Below are 22,687 nucleotides of genomic sequence, written 5' to 3'. Positions count from 1 at the left end.
GTCTATCTTATTTTACCCCTTGCTCCATACTGAACACTGTTGTGGGATCTGGGGGATTATGGAGGTGTGGTGTGACTTGTGAGCCACAACAGGTGAATACTGAAGTGTACTGTACAAAATCAAGGCCTTATTTGCCTCCCCTCTTGAGGAAATCTATTGTACAAATTTAAGGGCTTGTTAACCAGTGTCCTTCCAGTCTGAACAATGGGCTGGCTGCCAAAGTTATGGTGGCTGTACAATAAAGCCTAAGAGCTCCTTGACAATGAGGTCTGGTGTCTTTCTTCAGCCTAATGAGAATTTACCAAACACCACCACTGGGTTGTGACACTGGTCAATCCAGATTTCAGTAAAACACACATGGGACATTATTAGACAATACAGGTAAACTGATAAAATAATAGAAAAGAGGATTATGTTGGACTATATTGAAAGCAAATCTTTTAGTTGGGAGAGGCTGGTAATGAAGCTCTTAGATGAGTATTGAGGACAGTCTTTGCATCCTGACCTTGCTTAAATTTGGAAAAGTTCTGATTCACAGCTTTGGGATGCACTGTCAATGAATAAGTCTAAGAATACCACACACAAACATCAGAGGACTTTAAGAATTAACTAAAGCCTGGCAGCTGATGAGGGATTGTAATAATTGCATCCAAAAAAACAACCACTAAAAATAATGACCAAGCCCAAAACCTTATGTATAGAACACTATGTATAGAGCATGTAGCTCATCATTAGGCAATTCTGAGTCATTGTTCAGAACATTAATTAAAAAAAAATTATTATTTTAATCAGGAAAACTACACGTGAAATAGAGATAGTCATATCAGTGACACTTTACAAAGCCTCGGTGGAAGATTTCTTGTAGATCCTCAACAGCATACCACACCAGAACCATCACACAGAAACCTTTTAGATGCTGAGGGGGAAGAGAATTATGGGAAGACCAGACTATCTTGTCTTGTTTATCATAATTTAAAAAAGGCCAAGATGCACAGATGATACATATTACCTAATATATTCTGAGTAAATGCAAAGAATGAGAGAATTAATTGTGCATAGAAAAAAAATTGGCAAAGAAAAAATATATTCAGGGTAAATATATAGTGACTTGCAAATGGTAGAAATTTATGGCCTGGAACAATAAATACAAGAGAGTAATAATAAAAAACTACTTGGATTAAAGTTTAAGAAATGTACCACATTGGGTACTTAGGGTACTTACAGTAAGGACTGGACTTGACAGCCAGTAGCATTTTTCCTAACACAATATTTGTAGGACTGTCCTTTATTCCTCTTCTGTGGCACCTTCAAGAGCTATCTGAAGTAGGTACCAAGACATTCTTTGGACTTCTTTTGTGTCGTGTCTTTTTCATAACTTTTTATAACTTTTAGAGGAGATTTCCATTTCTACTTCACACGTTCACAATTTATTTTCCAAAGTGCCACATCCTACAAATTATTTTAAGACAACAAGATTCTCAGGGAGAAAAGTTTTCCCAGAAATAATTTCACAATTGAATAATGGGTGGGGAAATTAATTCACAACCACTTATTCACAACCTCCAATTATTCATTTATAATTCTGGAAAGAGGGTGAAAATTTCTCCCTCATACAATTAAAGTGACCTACAAGCAGTAGTTAGCAGGAAATCAACTTGTTTCTTGCTGTTTCTGAGTGGATTTTTTTTGATCAAAACTAATATAAGGATGAACAGTAACAAAAATTCCTGACCTGTGAGAGTAATCTCTTCAGGAACAAAGCTGTCTCTTTCCACACTGAAATAAAATCTTTGTAACTCTATCCCTTGTTCTCCAGACTCTGCTGATGTACAAAACATATTGGACATCAAATCTTAAAAATTGTCTGCTTAATGTTAAGCCTTCAGTTAAGGCTTCAAACCACAAGAGTTTTTGTAAAGTGGTCCATACAAGTTTGAAGACCAGACCTCATTTTTCAATCCCACATTACAAGGTTTGAAGGGAACTGTCAGCAGCTGGCATTTTATTTTATTGAGAAAACTGAAATCTAGGACAGAATATTCTTCTGTTTTTTTACATCTAATGTCTTTTGTCACTTTTGAATCAAATCCTTGATGGTATTTAGTATTTGTTTAAAATGATCTCACTTCTCCCATTTTAATTAAAAGTTATAAAATCTGTTATTTACCCAGGAGATTAGATCAGAGCCATTTCATCCTATTTACAACAAACAGAGTCTGTAATAAGTCCTTGAAACCCCTTCTAATCTCTAATATAAATATTTATTTAATCAGTTTAAAAATGATAATTATTTACCAGAGAGACTGAGGCAACTTCTACAAAGTTATTATGGATAAAAACATATTTTTTGAGGCTTTAAGAAAAAAAAAACTTAATAGCTTGAAACAGTTTCTTTAGAAGATGCTCAAATATTTTTTGGCAAATGATTGTTAGGTTGCTATCTTTTCTATTTCACTTATATATAACCTAAGGAGATTTTTTTCCCCCAGGCATCTATTGATTACATTAATTGCTAATTAACTATTTGCTTGGAAGAGTATTTTCTGTCATTTCAGACATTAGAATAAATGCTGCACTAATATCCTGGTTTCAGCCTTAAAACCGTGACATCTTCTTACATTACTACAATTTCAAACTCACATTACTCGTATTAGGTTTGCATGACAAGGTTTTGGTAGCAGGGGAGCCATGGGGGTAACTTTTGGGAACTACAGGGGTAACTTCTCTGAGAAGCTGCCAGAAGCTTGTCCCATGTCTGACAGAGACAGAGGAAGCTGCCTACAAGAGAGACCTGCCACCAGCCAAGGCTGAGCCCACCAGTGATGGTGGCAGTGCCACCGGGATAGCAAAGAAGGAAAAAATCCAAAACGTGCAACAAGCAATGGCAGCCAGAGAAGAGAGGAGTGAGAATATTTGAGCAACAGACCTGCAGGCAGCCAGGGTCAATGAAGCAGCAGTGGAAAGGGGTGCTCCAGGTGTCGGAGCAGAGATTCCCCTGCAGCCCATGATGAGGACCACGGTGTGGCAGCTGTGCCCCTGCTGCCCATGGAGCTCCACGATGGAGCAGGTATCCATCTGAAGACCACGGAGGACCCTGTTCCAGAGCAGGTGGATGTTCAAAGGAGGCTGCAACACCACAGGAAGCCTGTGCTAGAGCAAGTTCCTGGCAGGATCTGTGGACTCATGGGGATTCATGCTGGAGCAGTCTCTTCCTGAAGGGCTGCACCCCAGAGAAGGGATCCCTGCTGAAGCTTGTGAAGAGCTGTAACCTATGGGAAGGACTCATGCTGAAGAAGTTAATGGAGGACTATATCCTGTAGAAGGCAACCCACACTGGAACAGGATGCGTGTGAAGAGTCCTCCTCCTGAGAAGGAAGGAGCAGCAGAGACAATGTGTGACAAAACAACTACAGCCCCCATTCCCTGTGCCCCTGCATGGGAGGAGGAGGAGGAATGATGAGTGATCTCTACCTGTCCTCATCTCAACACATGAGCCTTTTGTTATATTTTCCCTCCCCTATCCAGATGAGGAGGGCAGTGACAGTGGCTGGGGTGGGCATCTGTTATCCAGTCAAGGTCAAACCACCACATAACAAGATCCTCTTTTTTGTACTTCAAACAAATTTATACTCTTTATCTTTACAACCAATTCTTCATAAAAAAAATGCCCTTTTAGATTAAAAAAGCAGGATATCAAAATCAAAAACCAAAGACACACATGTAGTGTATTCAAAGCACACAAAATTTTGTGATCAAGCAAAATATACAATAATTAGTTACAGTTAGGGGAGTTTTGGAAGTTAACTTGGAGGAAGTCACCTCTTGCAGTGGGGAATGTAAAGGTGGCTGAGCTGGTACTGCCTGGAGGTGTTCAAACGCTGTGGCTCAGCATTGCCTATGGGTCTCATTCATCTGGGGCCGGAAACCATGACTGAGCAAAGCCTGCAGGAGGCAACAAGGAATTCATCTATCATGTGGGGTGAGAAGTCAACCAGCATAGGAGCAATAATCCATTTTCTTGCATCTTCTTTCAATGTATATTCTTCCTTTAATGCTTTTTTGTATTCTTTCCATTCTCTCCAGTAGATGTGGTGCTACTATCGGGTGCAAGATGATGCTCACTGGAGAACAAAAATCTTGTGCTTGTTGTTGGCAGTGTATCCGGTGCTGCTGACAGAAAAGCCACAGTATATTCCCACATCAAATATTTGGGCTGTGTTGCTTCTGACAGCTGTCTCCACCACAGCCAGTACCAAATCTGAAGGCAGTCAATGCCTAATTTCTCAAGACAGAAATGAGAGTGCTATATGAAGTAATCATAAGGGGCCCAGGATTTGTCCTAGCTTTACCTTGCTCAGTGCTTATTTCCCTGCAGTATAAGCAGGGAGAACATGCTGACCTGGGTAAGGTTCATCAGCATTCACAGAAGAATAGCTATTTGATTCTGTGCTTTGCATATTGATTTAAAAGAATGAACCCATTCTGCATGCAACTGGAAAATAAAACACTTTAAAGATCTCTGACTAATTTTCTGGAGCCTATTTTTCAGTTTCTAGACAATGCATTTGGACATCACTTCTACATTACTGTTTTATCTCCTCTGTTCACATTATTCTCAATACTGCAGTTCCTGTTCTGAAGAAAAATATGTTTACTGTTAATTTTACTTTTGACATTTGTTTTCATTGAGCTTTGAAACTAACCTGTGTACAATCTATGAGTCTTTTTGAAGTGAGGGTGCATTTCCCAGACCTTTTAGAGCAAATTTGAAAACTTAAACTACAGTTACAGATCTATCTTGCATCATAATGTCTCTTTATCTCAGCATCACCTTTTATAGTATATGACTATCGGGGTGTCTTTTATGTTTCCTGCTTATCATAAGACCTTCTTTTAAAATTCTCCAGTTGAAATAAAAGAGTTTTTACTTGCAAACAAGAGTTTTATTTGCACTTCAGTGGATACTTTAAATACCTGAGCATTTAATGTTCAGTTATGTATGTATTACTTCGAATGACATTCCTATCTCCCTGATCCAGTAGTTGACATGTAGGCTCCCAGCATGTGAATAGTTGCATTTCACAGGTCTGTTCAGAAACCTATGTTTCAATTACAGATACAACACTAAATTTCCAACAACACAAACTTAGTACTTAAATGATACTTATTTTTTCATCACATGCAAAATGCAATTATCTATGCAAAATAAAATAAATATGAAAGAAAACCTGTTCCCAAATAAAAAAAACATAGGTTTGGTGTCCTGGTTTGGGACAAATTTGAAAGAGAACAATGGGGATAGCAGGGTACAACATCCTAAAGTCACCCCAGGACATTGGGAAAAATAAAAAAGTGAAAATAAGTACTCATAAAGAGAGGGAAAGTTGAATTTAATCAATCAATGCAACTGATTATAAGAATAAGTGGTACATGTCAGGAGACTCCAAGAAAGATGTCCACAGGTACTCTAAATTTTTCAATCATTATTAGTGCTTGTTGGTGCTTTTATGCTTTCTTTTTTTCTCTGTCTTTTTATTTATTTATTTTTTGAAACCAAGACTCCATCACTCTTCAAGCAACAGTCTTGTTTACTTACTTTTTTCCTGTGATTGTCCCTCTTCAAGCATGCAGCCCTATGTGGCTTCCCAGCCTGTTCACACTTACATGATTTTGGGAGACAATACCAGCAATTTATTAAATATTTGCAATTTTTCTTGTCTCAGTCATGTGTCTAAAAATTGCAAGGAATGCAGAGTAATGCAGTAAAGAATAGAGAATTATGTTCTTCAATTTTTTTATTAATGTCTGTTAAATAGCAATATTTTAAAAATGTAACTAAATATACATAAATATTTTTTAAATTTACAGTGGATACCATATTTCTGTGCATGTCACATGCTGGTAGTTGAGTAATCATAACTCTTATGATGTCTAATGGAATGCTAAATGCATTTCCTGCCACCATACCAGGCCAATGAATCGTGTCACTACTGGTGAAACCATGATCATTTATTCAAATGATCTTACTAATATTCTGTATAGCAAAGATAAAAAATCTCATGAGAAGTAGATGAAGCAGATAAAGTTCAAAAGGGTGACTGCCTGTGGAAACAATATTTTTTATATAGTTCACCTTGACTTCAGACTTCAGGTGCAAAATACAGTAATATTAAAAATGTATTTAAATATGAGTTGCTGCAGGTAAAACAATTCAGTTGCCACGTCTTAAAAGTCTTGTGATACTCATGAGCTACAGAGACACAGGCCTGGCACAGGTCTATGGCCTGGGCTTCTGGAGCCAGGAGATCACCAGCCCTTTTGACAGCTTTAGCTCTAGCTATGACATTCAATAGACCTTTGTAAGAGCTGCTGTGCACTGGTGCCTGTCTCTTATTGCAAGGCCCCAAATTCTTGCGTTACAGATGTTCAAATTTGGAGTAATTCCCCGGCATCTGAGGAGAATCACGGCTTTAAAAAATAATAGAAGAGTGGAAACAAGTTCAGTGTTCCTTGCATCTTTCAGGACTTCAGAAGGTGAGGGTCTTGATAGGAAGGCCAAAAAGAAGCTGATTGCAATTCATTTGTGTGGTGTAACATGGTATAAACCCATTGCCTTGGATAATGATTTGTGCCACTGCACTTTAGAAGAGAACCGCAAAGCTCACAGTATGTCCAGAAACCCAAGGATAGAATTTGTCCTGACCCAGGCATGATGTCATATTCAACAAACTTCAAAAAAGAAAAGCATTCATCCAGGTTTTCAGTAATGCCCTTTTTGACATTTTCTTATTATTTTCATCAATGACCACACTGCTGTGATTTGAGCTCCTTCTGCTCCACTACAGTTTCTGTATCAGTCAGGGTCTTTCATGATGCTCACACAAACACACCACACACACACACATGGAGTGCTAAAAATTATTCCCTACCATGTTACTCTATTCCCCACCAAGTTATTCTATTCCCATGTCACCCTGTGGTTCCAGTGGGGCTGAACTGTCACAAAATTTGATCAATGCTGTAACAAATCAAACAAGTTTGTGCCACCCACACACAAAGTCTTTGCCCGAGAGAGTTGTGAGACTGCATTTCTTGCTTTACAATGATTATAATCATAACCCTTAGATTTTTTTAAGAAAAAAGAGTACACAGAAAAAAACGCATATCCTAAAGAAAATATCCTTAAGAAATAAAACAGCAGAACAGTAGGAAACAGCAAGAAAGAAAGTATTAGAGGTCAGATTCTCAGCTGGTGTGAACTGGAGCAGCTCCATTGCCTCCGGGGGAGCTGTGCCAGCTTATCCAATACATATGCTCAGGCCCAGTATGCCCTTCTAGTCAAATCACTGAACTGGTACCTTCAAAGCTTTCCCTATCATGCTGTTAAATTTGTATTGCTACCAGCAAAAATTTCTTTCAAAAAAAAAATTTGCATACGCAAATTATTCACATTGCTTTATTTTTTCTTTGTCAGTTCACAAAAAAAAAAAGTATTTCAAGTTGTCATAACCTTGCATTTAGTCAGTGAAAGAGTAATCTTGAAAGGAGAACATTGTTTTACAAATTGGACACATACCCTGTTTACTTTCCTCTAAAATTTGCACACTATAAAGCAAGTGGGTTTTTTTTTGTTTTGTTTTAAAACTTTCTTTGTATATTATCATACAAAAATATTCATATGCAAGTAATAAAGATTTTTTTTTAAACATCCAACTTTTTTAAACCTAAATCAAAGTCACACCAAAAGGGTTTTGTTTGGTTGGTTGGTTTTGTGTTGTTTTGTTGTTTTTTTCATCTAGACAAAGTACACCTTGTGCTTTAACAAACTTATGGCATCATGTGCTCTTTACAAGGATTGAAAAAGCTCATGTATTGTTATTCATTAAATAATGTAAAGCTTGCCTACTTTTGTGGATTTTATTTCTCTTAATCCTCTTTTTCTCCCCTCTATGTGTTGTTTGTGTTTGTATATATGTGTGGAAAAGTTAAGGCAAGTGCAATCAAAGTTACAAAATCAATGTTTCTATTGCTAACATGTGCAGCATTCATATTTAGTGAGTGATGTATTTTCTCCTGTAAGAATAAAATTGATGAAATACAAAATGTTTAATATGTTATAGCTATTACAATAAGGTCTTAATTTTTTTTTTTTATACCAGGCTTGGTGAATTTTCCAAAAGTTAGGATAACATAAACCATGTTCTTTTTAAAGTGACACACACTGAAACTAGGTAACATTTTGATCATGACTCTCTCTCAGCAATAAGTATAGTATTACTACAAAAATGCAGTTCCTTTTAGCTATGACCCATCTAATTTTTTAAAAAATAAATATAAGTAAATATCTTTAGGTAAAATTTTTAATATACAGTAGGCATAAATATTGACATATTTCTACTTAACTTTAGTGCTTCTATTTTAACTTTAATGATTTTGAACAAAGTGAATAAAGGAAGAGACATATTTTCCAGTTTATAATCATACCTGTAGCATTAAAGAAAACCTTGAAGAGAATGTATATGTTAATTTATGGTTTGTATGGCAATAGTTATGGACATTTAGAAAAGGCAATGATGCTAAAAGTTCAATTAAATCATAGAATAGACAGAAATTCATGTTCACAAATTCTGGGCCTGATTCTGCTCTTTATTTTTGCACCAGTTATACAGACCTACATTTAATTCTGTTGACTTCAGTACAATTTTTTTTTTTTTTAACTTTAATCGACTATTAAGAAAATTAAGGTAAAAGGTGCCAAAACCTAGCACGGCACTTCCTTGCTTCATTCCATCAATGCAAAATTAAAGATGGTAAATAGACATGTATATCTTCAATGTATGTGCATGTATTCACTAGGAGCTGCAAAGCAATTCCACTCTGCTAGTTCCCCAGATTATAGAAGACCAGCTGAGAGCTTTATTAACAAAGTGCTTTAGCAAGATGCTTATCAAGGTGATAACTTTCAACAGTGGGCTCCCAAGAAGGGAATATTACTGCTTGAGTTGTGTTGTGCATTTCGCTTGCAGACAGTCAGCTCCTTCTGAGATGAGTAAAGGAACTAAATAAAATTAAAGAAACTAAATCCCCTAGACAAATTGCTTTATTTGTATTACCTTTGCAGCTTTTTTAATGAAAGAGCAGGTGATGAAATTTTCCTTCTTGTATTTGAAACAGACATATGTTCTTTCTGTTAAAGATCTTTTTTGTCATTTTGTTTACTTGTCATCTGAAGAAGGTGCAGAATGCACAATATGCTAATAAAATATTTACTTATGAAATGGTGCATATGCTTAATTTTATATATTATCAAAGGTCTCATGACACTAGTAACTGCACAGAATTTAATAATTTGTTTTTCTTGCAAAACTCATAGGTAGCTGAAAACTGCTGTGAGTGACAGCAGGGGATATTTAGATGCATTGTTGGGAGATAATCCCTTTTACGGTAAAAGCTAAGATTAGTATTCTGTCTTTTAGTATACTCCACTCACTACTTGTTGCTGCTTCACCACTGCCCAGCACTGGGCAGCTGCCTTCTTTAACTTTATTAGCATGCTGAACATGTATCATTAACAAATCTTCAAACCTTTATAAAGAAGATGTTACAAATTATTTATGAGTTTTCTGAATAATATAAAAATATCTTAGGTCATATTTTTACAGGATATGTAATAAAAATTATAACAAATTACTACCTAGAGCAGAAGAACCGTAGAGTTACAGGAAGAAGGGGCAGATATCTGTGTTCTAGCAAAGTATTTGAAATAACCAATAATAATTTTTTAAGTTCCCATAGATTCACCTTTACTTTGAAATATTTTATTTTATTTTATTTTTCAAGATTTTGGAGAGCCTTAGAAAGCCAACAGGTAGCAATCAGAAGGCTGGAAAAACCTCAGCTTTTCAAAGGAACCTCATTTCTCAGTGAGCAGGGGGAATCAGACTCAATGTGCCTGAGACTCCATGTATAATAGCACCTGAAAGTACAATTTTCCCTTAAAATACCTATTTTTTGGATTGGCAATGAAGTGGAGAGCTGACTGAAGTGGGAGCTAAGGAAATCCAACAGCTCTTTGAACAGCTGCCATGTGCACATTTGTGCTGAAAGTCTCCTGACTTTCAGACTTGTTTATGACTTTTTTACTCCAGTTCTCTGGACTTCCACTCCATTCTTTCTAACAAACTCATGTAGTGCAATGGTATCTCAGTCCTGATGTCTCCTTATGAAAACAAATCAGAACAAAGCAAAGCAAGTCCCAGCAAACAAAAACAAAATTCAAGGAGCTACAAGGAATGAAAACATTCTTGAAAATTATATGCATGTGCGTCTCAGTCTCTGTCCAACTCCTTATGCTCTAGAATGCTGCCTGAGGGGATCTTGAAGGTATCTGGTAAGGTGCCCAAGATGAAAAAGGGAATTTTTCTTCAACATTCCCTAAAGAACATCTTGGCAAGTGTCATTTCAAGCAGATAGCATCTTTGCTGCTGCTTCTCACTCTTCAAACAACTAAAAATATCTAAAAAATGTTGGAATAGTATTTGCTATGTAGTACTGAAAGCTATTCACAAGCTCTTTTGTTTAGAAGAGCAAAGAGGTAATCGGAGAAAATAAGAGATGAACTGTACTGACAGCATTATTTACAATAGGAAATTTGGCAGATATTCATGTAGGTCCTATTAACTAGGAAAAAAAAAAACAAAAAACCAACCTACCTCTAACAAGGTTATATAAATGGCTTCAGATAGCAAACGGTGAAGGAAGCATCTGCTAAATTCGGGTTTCCAGGCAAAACAGATCTGTAATTTCCTGTGGCAGCAGGACTAGATGAATGCTGGTTGTGTTAACCTACCTGGTCATGACATGACCAATAAAAATCTTCCCTGTACCTCTCCCACCCCGTGTCGCCCCAGCAATGTGTCTGTGTCACAGTATCCCTAGCAATGGCTTGGTTACAAGTTTGCCATCTCCTTGCAGCACATGGGAAATGCCTTGCTATGAAAAACCCCAGATTTTTAGGACTTCCTTGCCTTTTTTTGAGTGCTACTTATTTTATTTTGTTGTACAGTTCTGTGATTAAGTGGTTACAAGTTAAAATACCTATGTACAGAAATAAAGTTGCATAAAGTGCTTTTTGTGATGTAAGTAAGATTTGAGAGTGATTATTGCAACAATTTTGTCCCAGATATCTGCACAGTTTGCAGATTAATGTGTTTTGCTGAGGTAGGCACAGGTTAGTGATCTCAAAGAAGGAGTCTGGTGTCACTGAACTATTTTGCTTAGATGGAGAGACAGTTGTGTCACTGTTCTCCTCACTGCTCTGTATTTACATAATTGTTCCGTTTGAAGTTGCTTGGGTGTTAAGATGACAAATATGCAGCATTCTAATGTGATGCTGAAGGTAAAAGTATAATACTAATTGTTTAAATTTTCTAGTGAAACATTCCTAAGAACTCAATTAGGGCTGCAGTGAGCTGTTCACCAGAGAATATTAACTCTGGCAAACAATTTCTTGTATGTCTGTAAATTAATTTCCGCTTGTTTTTTAAATTTACAATGAATAATGGGATTTCCTAAACAAATGCCTCTATGATTTGCCTGTCATGCAAAGAATAGAGAGAAAATTTGGAAAAGACTCTTACTTAACTTCCTATAAAACATCAGGAGAAAACAACCTTCTCTTGAAAAAGAATTGTCTAAACCCAGGTTTAAAAAGATTAAGTAATTGCATTGTTAATTTGCTTTTCTTTCTTTATGTTTGTTTTCCAAGCGTGTGTGTGCAGCCTGCAGCTTAATAGAATATCTTGAGCCCATAGCTGACATTTTTAAGACTTTCTTTTTGCCTCAGAGAACATTAGGATAACATCAGCGTGTTGTTTCATACAAGCAGTCTATGTGGAGGTGAAAAATGGTATACTGAAAACAAAAAATACAGCCATTTTTCAGCTCAAAGCTTTACTCCTGCAAGTCTCAGGAAACAAGACACCTACTCACCCTAAACACCTCTGCAAAGAGTTTTTGTGCGGACCCTAACCTGAAGCCTTATAGCAAGCTTTGAGTGCTTGTACTTCTAATTCAGTCTGCAAGGTAAACAGATGTGAGAGGAGGGGATGGGACAGGATAGGATGGGGTGGGATGGGATAGGATATAAATTCCTGCAAGGGTGCTCAGCTGCGGCGTTACCTGACTGAGATGGCGATTTCCTGCAGCTGTCATTTAGTGGACTGCACACTAACCAAGCAAGCTGACCTCTTCCTGTGCTCAGTGCTGGCATTTACTCTGAACATGGAGCAAATGGGAAATATTGCCAGCTGTTCCTGCTCTTCCAGCTGCTTTGCCACAGGGTATCTGCCCCTCTACATCTGATAGTTCTCATGTTTATTTTCACTAACATCAGTAGCAACTTACTGCCCGCCTTCCCTGTGAGTTGCCTACAGCAGGTAGGACAGTGGTGATACCTTGAGGTTCCTTCTGCACCCACCTGACATAGAAGTAACTAAACATGAGGCCAGAGGGGCCCATGACCTCCTCCTCCATGCACAGGAACACACTTTCCCCTCTGTGGAACTTCTCAGGCGTAGACATGTGGTGCAGCTGCCTGCTCTCATTTGCACTTCTTTATCTGTCACAAAATTAATTTGAGCGTATGGGCTCAGTAGGTATTAATTGCTCCTGGATGACTGTATTTTTGAGGAGGGCAGAAGGAGAGCTAGTATTTGATTAACAGAGGAAGAGAAGGTTAAAAACCAGATCTATTTTATTTTTTCACAATTTGTCTGTTCCTTTTGACATGTTCTGGTGGTTGAGATGTCTTTATAAAAGATAATAATACCTCTTTCAAATTTTTAGGTCTTGCATTTTGCTTCAAATTATTTTCCTAATACTAGTGATCAAGAAAAATATTTGTACTCTCTATAAACTCAGTACTAGATGATCTGTTTTATTTAACATTTAGATGCTAGAGAATCATGTAATTCTTAGTCCCCCCAAATAACAATATTTGAATTGACTATTAAATGTTTCTGGAATTATGTTATTTAAGGTATTAGCTATTTAATGTTAAGAATGCTGATAAGCTTTCGGGATGAGTCTGGCTGTAATTACAAGTTGAATACTTCCCTTTAAAAAGCCTCACTAAAAATATACTCATTTTTCCGTAACCTGAACAGCTTCAGAATTGACATGTTTTCCACATAAGGTATCAGACCCGCCTTTGTAATTTCTTCTCTACTTCATGACCTTGCGTACCCTAAACCTACACCAGAGCTTATTATTCCAGAGCAGAAGTAAAAGGAAAACACTTAAAAGCTGAAACATTTTTATCATTTTCTCTCCCCAGGGCAACAACTCTGAGTTTTGGAACATCAAGTCAAGGCTGTTTGGTGAAGTGTGATGCTGCCAGTGTCTTCTTGGAGGATAGGGACAGAGTCAAAAGAAAATGGCCCTGCAGAATTACATCACAAGCAACAGCTCAGTATCCATGCTAAATTCAGTGAATCTGAAATTAAAGACACAATGATGTTCTTCAGCCTCTACTCAGTGGGCTATTTAGGAGGTGAAGAGATGTGCTTATACAAAAAAAAAAAAAAAGCAAGGGAACTTGCAACCCTCATAATACAAGGAAACTCATTGTTATGAGGTTGCTTACATTTTTTCTGTTACCAGCCACTTTAACCTATTTCTCAACCAGGTTAGAAAATGGGTCTTAATAACAGCAGACCAGATAGGGGGTGGAAGTGAAGGAATATAGTTACTCTAGTTAATAAACTAAGTCTGTTATAGACATTTTTTTTAGTGCTGACAGATTTTTGCCATCCTCTTTATAACAACAATAGAAGACAAACAAAAATCTCTCTGTGCTGGATTATCAACAAGTACAAAATAATTTGGAAGTGTATTAGACATACAGGGACATATTTGTGCTGCTGATCTCTCTGGATGGCCTCCAAAAAAGCCAGTTGCTTGATGTAGGTCAGCCAGAGTACAGAGCTTTGCATGACAAAAGAAACCATAACACAGTCAAAAAGCAAGTGGGTATTTTGTCCTTTATTCTCCATTGGCCATTGCTCTATTTTTGAGCTTTACTACTGTGGTTTTTCTTCCTTCTTAGGAAATTATCCTTACTAGCTTGATATTTTCTTCTTCTTTTTTTTTTTTTTTTTTTTTTTTTTAGTGTAAAAATGAAGGAATCCTTTTACTAGGTCATTTTTTCCCATATCTTACTGCTGTATCTATAATTTAAATAATCCATAATGTACAATACCCAAATAAAATTTTGTGAATTTTGATCAGGTGGGTATAACAAGCTTTCTGACTATTATGGAACTGATTATCACCCATTATGTGAAATACACATTGTTTTCACAGCTGTGCAGAAATAGAAAAATCTTAGTTTGCATCTAAGCCTAACAATATTGAACTCTGAAACAGATAATATTGAAAGTGTTTGATGTTGGCTGCCAGGTGAGAACTGGGTCCCCACTAAAATCCAGAAGGCATTTTGCTGTTTCTTTCCTTGCAGCCAGTATTTCAGCTTGTCACAGACTGCAAATATGAATTCCTTTTCTCTTTGTTTTTCCAATTTTCTTCTCCCACACAAATCAATCTTGCACTCATTCAGATTTATTCAATTTACTCTGAAAGCATAGTGCTGTAACTGAGAACAGAATCAGACCCAGCAATGCATTTTGCCTTCAAAATCATTAGCTGCATTCTACACAGTCTCCTATTTCTTTCCAGCTATATATGCTCTCTGGAGGTCCTATATACTGAATTTATAGAAGCTGTGTGACAAGAGTCCTTTTATAACATGGACTACCACGATTAGAGAGAGCCTAATAAAGACAGAGCACCACACTTGGATAATTCACGTGCATAGAATCCACATACAGACCCAAAGTTATTGACCAGGCAGAGTAAGTTTTTCTGATCATCACACTGTGCCTTTTTAAAAATAAAGTGCTAGTTGCTTATGGCTAAACCTTATATGTGGCTATTGCATGCACATTTCAGGCTGCATTGTCAAAAATCAAAACACCTTCACCAAAAATGATGGAGCCTAAGCACTAGGGCAATGACAATTTTTGTTGGTTTTGGTTTGTTTGCTTGTTTGTTTGTTTCCATTTTATCTTGCATTCCAACAGATTTTTTGTCAAACATAGAGCACGTGAACACACAACACTTTCCTTCACGGTTCCCCACACAGAGCTGTTCACAGAAGAGGAATACTAAGGAGGAATGCTTCTAAAGCCACAGACAACTTCTCCACTTCAGGTTTTGTGGTTTGTTTCTCTTTTTTTGTTTGTTTGTTTGTTTTTTCTTATATTTAATATTATGACAAAACATTATAAGAAAAACTTCCTTTAAGTAGTGAGAATATCAAATAGTATTTGTCAATCCCTGAATCATGCTATTCAAAGTGCATAAAAATAGAAGAACAGAAAAGTACTTCCCATGTGCCTAAGGAAAGACCTATCCATTGTCAAATAATTACATCCTAAATTTATTCCACATCCCAGTCTTTACACCAGGGCACGTAAAGGGGAAAAAAATAATGCATTGCTTTCAGAGGATCCCAGGATATTTGGGACTGTTGTGGTTTAAGCCCAGATGGAAATTAAGTACCACACTGCCATTCACTCAACCCGTCCCCTTCTCCCCTCCTCAGCCCAGTCAAAACCAGGACAGGCATCCAAATGAATGAAGGAAAATGCCATCAGTGCCTGACAGGTGTCTGTAAGAGCAAATAAATAATAGCTTTCTTAAAGCAAACGTGCAAAGTTCCCTTAAAATTTTATGTAACCTGGCAGCCTAATTTCCATTTTGTGGATGTTTGGCACATGTCCAGAGACACTATAATAAAGAACAGGTTGTGAAAAGGACTTGAGCTTAAGCTCAGAGAAATAAACATTTAAAGCAAAATAAAAGTGTACACCTCAAAGGTCTATTAGCTTCTTATGCAGATATTGAGGTTTCTTGACTTTCACAATGGAAGCACAGTCATTTCCTCCCACACTGTCAGTTCTGGATTGCTCCCACAAATATTCCCAAAACTGCAGCTTCTCCACTCACTTCTCATTAAGACCAAAATTATAAGCTCTGCTTTTCTTGTTGTGACAATCATGATGAGCAAACCACACGACATCCATTATATTGGCCAGTATCATTCAGCTGCCATAAAAACACCTAAAGCTAATTAATTACATAAATAGACTCTAAGGCCTGTTTGCCAGGACACCAGTTATGATTCTGCCAGGGTAAATCAAACCCATGGCTCTGTGACAGTGTGCTGCAACCAGTAACTCTACTCCAGCTCCTCTGCTTCTGCCAGCAGGGACTAGCAGAGAGCTTGGCCTGAATTTGTTGCAGAGCTGCACCTCTACTCTCTCCTTCTAAAACCAGAAAGGACTTTTTGTTATTTAAAACATAAGTATGAGCAAGGTGCTTATTTAGTTTGTCTCAAAGATGTCTGGATGTAAACACAGTGGTGGGCTTTTATTCTTCCCTGTCAGTCATGGTACATGCATTATTTGCAACTCCTCAAAGATGGAATCATACATAAAAATAAAACTAATTTATTTATTCATTAAAGTGAATAAACTGTTTTTAATACTTCCAGGTCTGATTTAAATATTAATTTTGTATAAATAAAGTATATTGTGAAAACAGTTATATTTCTGGTAATCACGTCATTTTGTTCTGCCTGAGTTCTTACTGAAATCATGTTGAAATTAATAAAGTTTTATTTATTGTTACAAGCTAAAACCAAATGAAAGAAGATTTCTTAATCTTGAATATATAATTTTAAAGCAAATACAGTTTTTGGAACATTAAAATACAAGGGACTCTGAAATCCACAGGAAAATAATGTTTTGCTCTTACTTTTTTTTTTTGAAAATAACACTTTCTATAATACAAAGTGACAAACCATCTACAATACTGTCTTTTTTATTCCCCTTTGGTTTGGAAGTCATCACTGTACATATCAGCAGGACTCTGCATTTCAGTGTCTATTGCCTCACTTGTCTTACTCGCCTGACATTTGCAAATGTTATTTGCAAGATTTTGAAAGTTGAGAAAGAAAAAAAATGAGTGCTTAAAAAATAAAATCCACAACCACATTAATAATTTTCCAGGACGTGTTAAAAATAGGGTTGCCTTTATATTTATAAAAGGGATACAACCAACTCATTCTTAAAATAAGAATTAGGAAAAAAACCAAACCCAAGAAAGCAAAAACCAAACCGGCTATAGTTTCTACACACTCTAGTGACTACTGTGAAGCAACCAATACAGATTGGGTATTTTCTCTTGTTTGACAGGTATCTACCAAGTTACATGTTAGATGGTCAGACTGTAGTGTTACCCCAAATGGGGGCCTTTGTAAGGGCAGGGAAGGAGCAGTGCACATTACGGGAGTAGAAATGAAACTGGAGCTCTCAGTGAGCAGTGGGGTCCTTCTAAGAACAAAAACTCTCCAAAAGAGGTGAGCTGCAGCAGGCATGGCTAGGCAGGCCAACAAAATGGATGGTGCTTCTGATATCAACATAGCTTTGTCCAAGCATTCCCAAGAGAGGTTATAAACAAACAAACAAAAAGTCTAAAACTATACTAACGAAGCAAAAAAGTTTCCTATCTATACAGCAGTCTCTTCATTTAAAAAAAATGTAAATATACAAATTCCAATGACATATAAAACAAAGTCAAAAATGTGAATGGGAAGAGACATGGGTAAAACAGGAAGACTGATGCTACAAAGAAATTGCAAAAAACATATGTACAAGACCCTGTTTTTCCTCGTTTGTTATCGATTGTAATGCATGTTTAACAGCAGCAGTCGAGGATGTAGTTCCAGGCACCAGACTGCAGACTCTGCTCCTACTCAAGGGGGTTGACAGCCCCTTGCATGTCGGTCACCAAATGACACTTGATATACTGGTCTCCCGTGGCAAGAGGGGCAGTATGGCACTGTTTGTGTGAGCCTCTTCGGGGTTCTGCTCCCTGTTAGTTTTTGTCTGCGGCCGCTGCCCGTTTATAAGTGTCATGGGGATGTTGCAGTAGGTGTGCTGGTTACCTATTGAGGTAAGAGGCAGGGTGCCGGCAGGAGGTACATCGTATTCATAGCTCCGGTAATAGTGTTTCTGGCGCATCTGTGAATGATATGTGTTATGAAAGGTGGAGCGCAGGTCTGGATGGGCAGTGGCAAGAGCAGTGGAGGTGGCAGCAGCCATGGAAATTGCGGAGACTGTCTGCAGTTCCCCAAAGGGCCCCTGCTCACTGACATCTAAAACCTGCTCGTTTGTCATGGGTTCAATCCTCTTAAAAGGCATTTCGTACTGTAAACGTTTCCAGAACTTGGAATTCAACTTGTTGCATTTTGGTCCATGCCATTTAATGACAGTGAGGAGCTTGATAGTATGTTTTAGGGCCTCAACCTCCTGGTAGTTCATAACTCCTCGCAGTTCACTGCATTCAATCAGTATCACTTTGATTTCTCCAGTGACTAACATATTTCGAAGCCTTGTTTCCAGTTCAAAGATGCTCCAACCTCTTCTTACCACGTAACTTGGAGTCATGACGATGATCAGTCGCTTGCTTTGGTCTACACATCTTGCCACGTCTTCGATGTAGGCTACAAAATAAAATAATTGCTCAAAAAACAATCTAAGGAAACAGTCTGGTCTCATAAACTGGAGAGAAACAACAGAGGCAAATCCCTGCTCCCAGAAGATCTCACTGAAATATGCAAAAACATCATTTATAAATGTGCCAGGCTGTCCTGGCAGAGCATGATCTTGAGCAACCTGCTCAAAAAGGGAGGTTGGAGAAGATGACCTCCACAGGCCCCTTCCAGCCTCAGCCGTCCTGTGATCCTGCAAAACATCTATTCCCACACGTGCTATGGATTCTGAGTGTTTTTTCATGAGCTGTGGCCTTGTATCATCTATATTGTTATTGGAACAAATATGTCCACCACGATTTTAAAAAGGCAACGTCACCCAGTTAGACAACAGAGCAGCAGCCATGTGCTTCAGGACCTCAATCTCAAATCCAAATGATACACTAAGTTTTTTTGTAAGCTTAGGTTCTGTTTTCCTTTCATTGAGTGTGTGTGGCCCCTGCCACACACACTCATAAAAATTGTTATCTCCTGTAAATTAGAGTTTAGATTGCTGTAGATTTAAAAAATATCCATTAGATTGTTTGATGTTCGATGTTGTTTGTCTACACCAAGTATCCTTTCTTTCATCTTTCACTAAAGGTATTGAACTTAGTCACTGTCTATATGGTCACACTGAAGTCATGGAGAATATTACAGCAACTGACAAAATATTACTGCAGTTATGTTGGAATATGTGAGAGGAACATGAAAAAGATCTACTTGTACCAGCTGGAATCAATTTAAGTCTCAGAGAATGATCAAGTACATCCACTACACAATTGTCTGCAGTGGACACTGACAGGATTCACTACTTTTTTCTGGTGTAGAAGTTATCACTCAACCATTGCCTTAGTCAAAACACAGCTTTTTCCTTCCTGTGTGAATTTCTGTACTACTTGGAATCATGGATATCTTTCCAAACAAAATCTAAGGAACTGAAAAGAAAGAACTTGGTATTCATTCCTAGATATGCAATTTCTCAAAAACTCTGAAAAATGTTAGTCTCTTTCATTTCCTTTACTTTTGCATCCCCTTTCTGCACTGTTTTACCTTCAATTAAAACAATACAATTACTAAATAATAAATTTCCTCATATCTGGGAAATGCACATTAATGTTTTACTCTGAAAAATGTTAGTCTCTTTCATTTCCTTTACTTTTGCATCCCCTTTCTGCACTGTTTTACCTTCAATTACTAAATAATAAATTTCCTCGTATCTGGGAAATGCACATTAATGTTTCGTGGCTTATCCTCACCATTCTCTGAGGCATGGGAGAAAAGATGACATTCTGAAGGAGTAGGTATAGAAACAAGACTAAAACAATCACTGCAATCACTCATGTTCTCCTTCAATATCACATGAGAATAAAGACATGACTTACTTCCTGTGGGAATCAAATCTCTGTCTGGTATGAACAACTTGTATCCATAATGCTTTTCCAGCATATCTGGTAGAATCTCAAGAGCAAATCTTTCTTCTTCTCCAGTTTCTTGATTCCACTGGTCAGGATCCACTTTGGTATAAGATAGATATGCATCATAATCTTTGTTGTCTAAGGAAAGAGGGAAATTAAGTTAGTTTATTTCTTATTCTAGCAATTTCCCCAGATATTTCCCCAGGTATTATTTCTGGGAGAATTTTCCAGGAAGAGGAAATGGTTTTGATAAAATGGCAAGCTTTCACCCAGTCTCCAGATATGCATCCATGAAACAGCTTTCCTGTTTCACCTGGTAGGGATAATCCTGAGTTACACAGATGCAAGGAAGAAAGGCTCCATATCCATAGACAGAAGTTAGTTTATGTAAGAATCTGGATGAAGGAAATCCATTCAACTGCAGGGTGACAGCTCATGAGTCAAAAGTCAAAAATCACTGAGAAAAATTTGCATTCTTCTCTAGCATAAAAGGAGAATGAAGAGCACGGAAATATCTAGGCTAATGTGTAAATGTCTCTGCTGCATAGTAAAAGCATTTCAGTCTTGCCAGAATTTTACTATAAATTTAGGACCTGAGGCTGAATGGTCTAAGTGTACATATAGCATTCCTTGTAAAACTCCTTAACTCTCCAGGTCTGAAATTATTGCCAAGCTTAAATCTTTCCAGCATCATCTCCTGATAATGCAGTTTAAATTTCTTGAATTCTGTGCACTTAAATTTGCAAATTTAATGTTGCATTAATGTACATTTCATTACTTAACAGTGTGTTACTTCAGTATGAGAAATAACCACGCCTGTGTTTTAAATGTGCTTGGTGTGCCTACTTGAAAGACTGAATCAAATGAGCCGCCATTAATTTTCATTAGGAGGTCAATAATGCCAAGTGTTCTGGAACTAATTCAGTGGAATAAGAGGTCACGTTTTGACTTCTGTTGTGAAGAAAGAAGAGGAAAATCAATGACAAGAGTAATGAAATGTTAACATCCTTCTAAGTCTCTTGACAACATTATGAACAGACTACCAGGAATATCAATTGCTTATAAAAGAGATCTGACTGAATATTCTAAATACTGTGTGTCATAAGTAATGTTATATTCAGTCAATGCTGACTTCATTTATTTATTGAGCACCTCCTTTCTTCATTTTACACCTTTTTGTAGTCTGGTAGCATTATTTTGAAAAACCTGCCAGCTGTAGGGTGGATGGAAAGAAATGAAAGTAAATGAAATTAATGGAGCGGTGCTAATCTTGAGCAGGCCTCTCTCCCTTCTGAGGAACTATGTGCACTATGCTAATTAACATTTGCAGATGACAGAACAAATGTGGTTGTACTGTTACTACTTTTAAACTTTCTAAACCCATGAAATGGCCATGTGCTCTTTCTGTGCCCTGCACAACTTTTGTGTGATATTATTATTGCATTGTTATAGCCACAGAAAAAAAATCAAACAAAACAAATACAAAAAACCCAACCAAAACAACAGTAAAAAAAGGAAACTAAGAAAAAGAGAAGCACTGCCTTTTATGGGTCACACTTTCCAGGATTTTTAGGAGTATTTATGAAAACATGTCCTTTACTAACAGACAAGCACCTCCTGCCTTTGATAATGCCTTAAAATAAGGCTGATTTGATCAAGTATGATATAGAGGAACATACACTGCAGGTTTTTATTTCCGCAGTATGCCATCATTAACCCAGCAAAAGAGTTAGTGAGGTCAACAAATATATGGGGAAATTATTACAACTGACAAAATGCTGATGCTGCAATGACATATTCTATTGTCACCTCATTAATGGTCATGACCATGGTACAAGCTTGAGATGAGTGCTGCTCTGTTTAAAGTCTTTGAGTAAAGACGAGAATCCATCATTTTTCAAAGAGATAAATAATAAGAAATAATGCAGAATTCAAACTGTTTTAAAGGTTGAGTATTGCCTGCTAAGATACAAACACACATTCTTATTTGGAGGGGATTATTTGTGCTATGACATTGTTTTATTGCATATGCAAATATTACACTTATGCATTTTGTCAAAGTACACATTTTTCATATCGTGGAGGCTCCAGCATCTCAGCATCTCCACTAACTGCAGCTGCATCATCCTGTATTGCAGGGAAAATATCTTTCCCTCCTAGTTTTATTAGTATTTGTAGGGCAAAGAATGGGGGGGGTCTAGGGTATATCTGCAGAGATGTGTTCGGGCATCAGGCATGGGGAAGCTCTGGATTAGTTCATCACAATGAGCTCAAATGCAGCTTGTGCTCAAGGTGTGATGCATTCAGTCCACAAATGTTTCAGCCAGCCCCAAGCCACTAGCACTACAAGACTCCAGACAAAACAAACTGCAAGTTACAAACTGTCCTATTGATTCAACCATTCTATGGAGCTGAAAAGGAGAAGTATGTAAGTGAGCAATGGTCATGGAGCTACCCTCAGCCACAGGTTTAGATAGATCTTAGGGGTAAACACTGAGGGTCAAATCTCATATTCATTAATAACACATGGAAAGATTACTTCACTTAGTGGCCCAGGTTTCTAGGCAAAGCACCTGTTGCATCATTGGAACATGCATTCTTTAATCTTGCCCAT

At 37.3% G+C, this 22,687-nt stretch overlaps 1 protein-coding gene across 1 annotated transcript in view; it reads right to left on the bottom strand.

Moving 5' to 3' along the window:
- Positions 1–17,909: 17,909 nt before the first annotated feature.
- IL1RAPL1 (interleukin 1 receptor accessory protein like 1) overlaps positions 17,910–22,687 on the bottom strand; it is a 583,023-nt gene continuing 578,245 nt past the window's right edge. The window contains exons 9-10 of the mRNA XM_041399893.1: positions 20,041–20,211; positions 17,910–18,628 (exon numbers count right to left, since the gene is read on the bottom strand). Coding sequence (XP_041255827.1) covers positions 17,910–18,628; positions 20,041–20,211 — 890 coding nt within the window. The remainder of the gene's footprint in view (positions 18,629–20,040; positions 20,212–22,687) is intronic.

This window comes from Onychostruthus taczanowskii, unplaced genomic scaffold (genome assembly GCF_017590055.1).
Source record: "Onychostruthus taczanowskii isolate IOZ18803 unplaced genomic scaffold, ASM1759005v1 scaffold17, whole genome shotgun sequence".
NCBI classification, from domain to species: domain Eukaryota; kingdom Metazoa; phylum Chordata; class Aves; order Passeriformes; family Passeridae; genus Onychostruthus; species Onychostruthus taczanowskii.
This window is presented reverse-complemented; position numbering and strand designations above follow the sequence as displayed.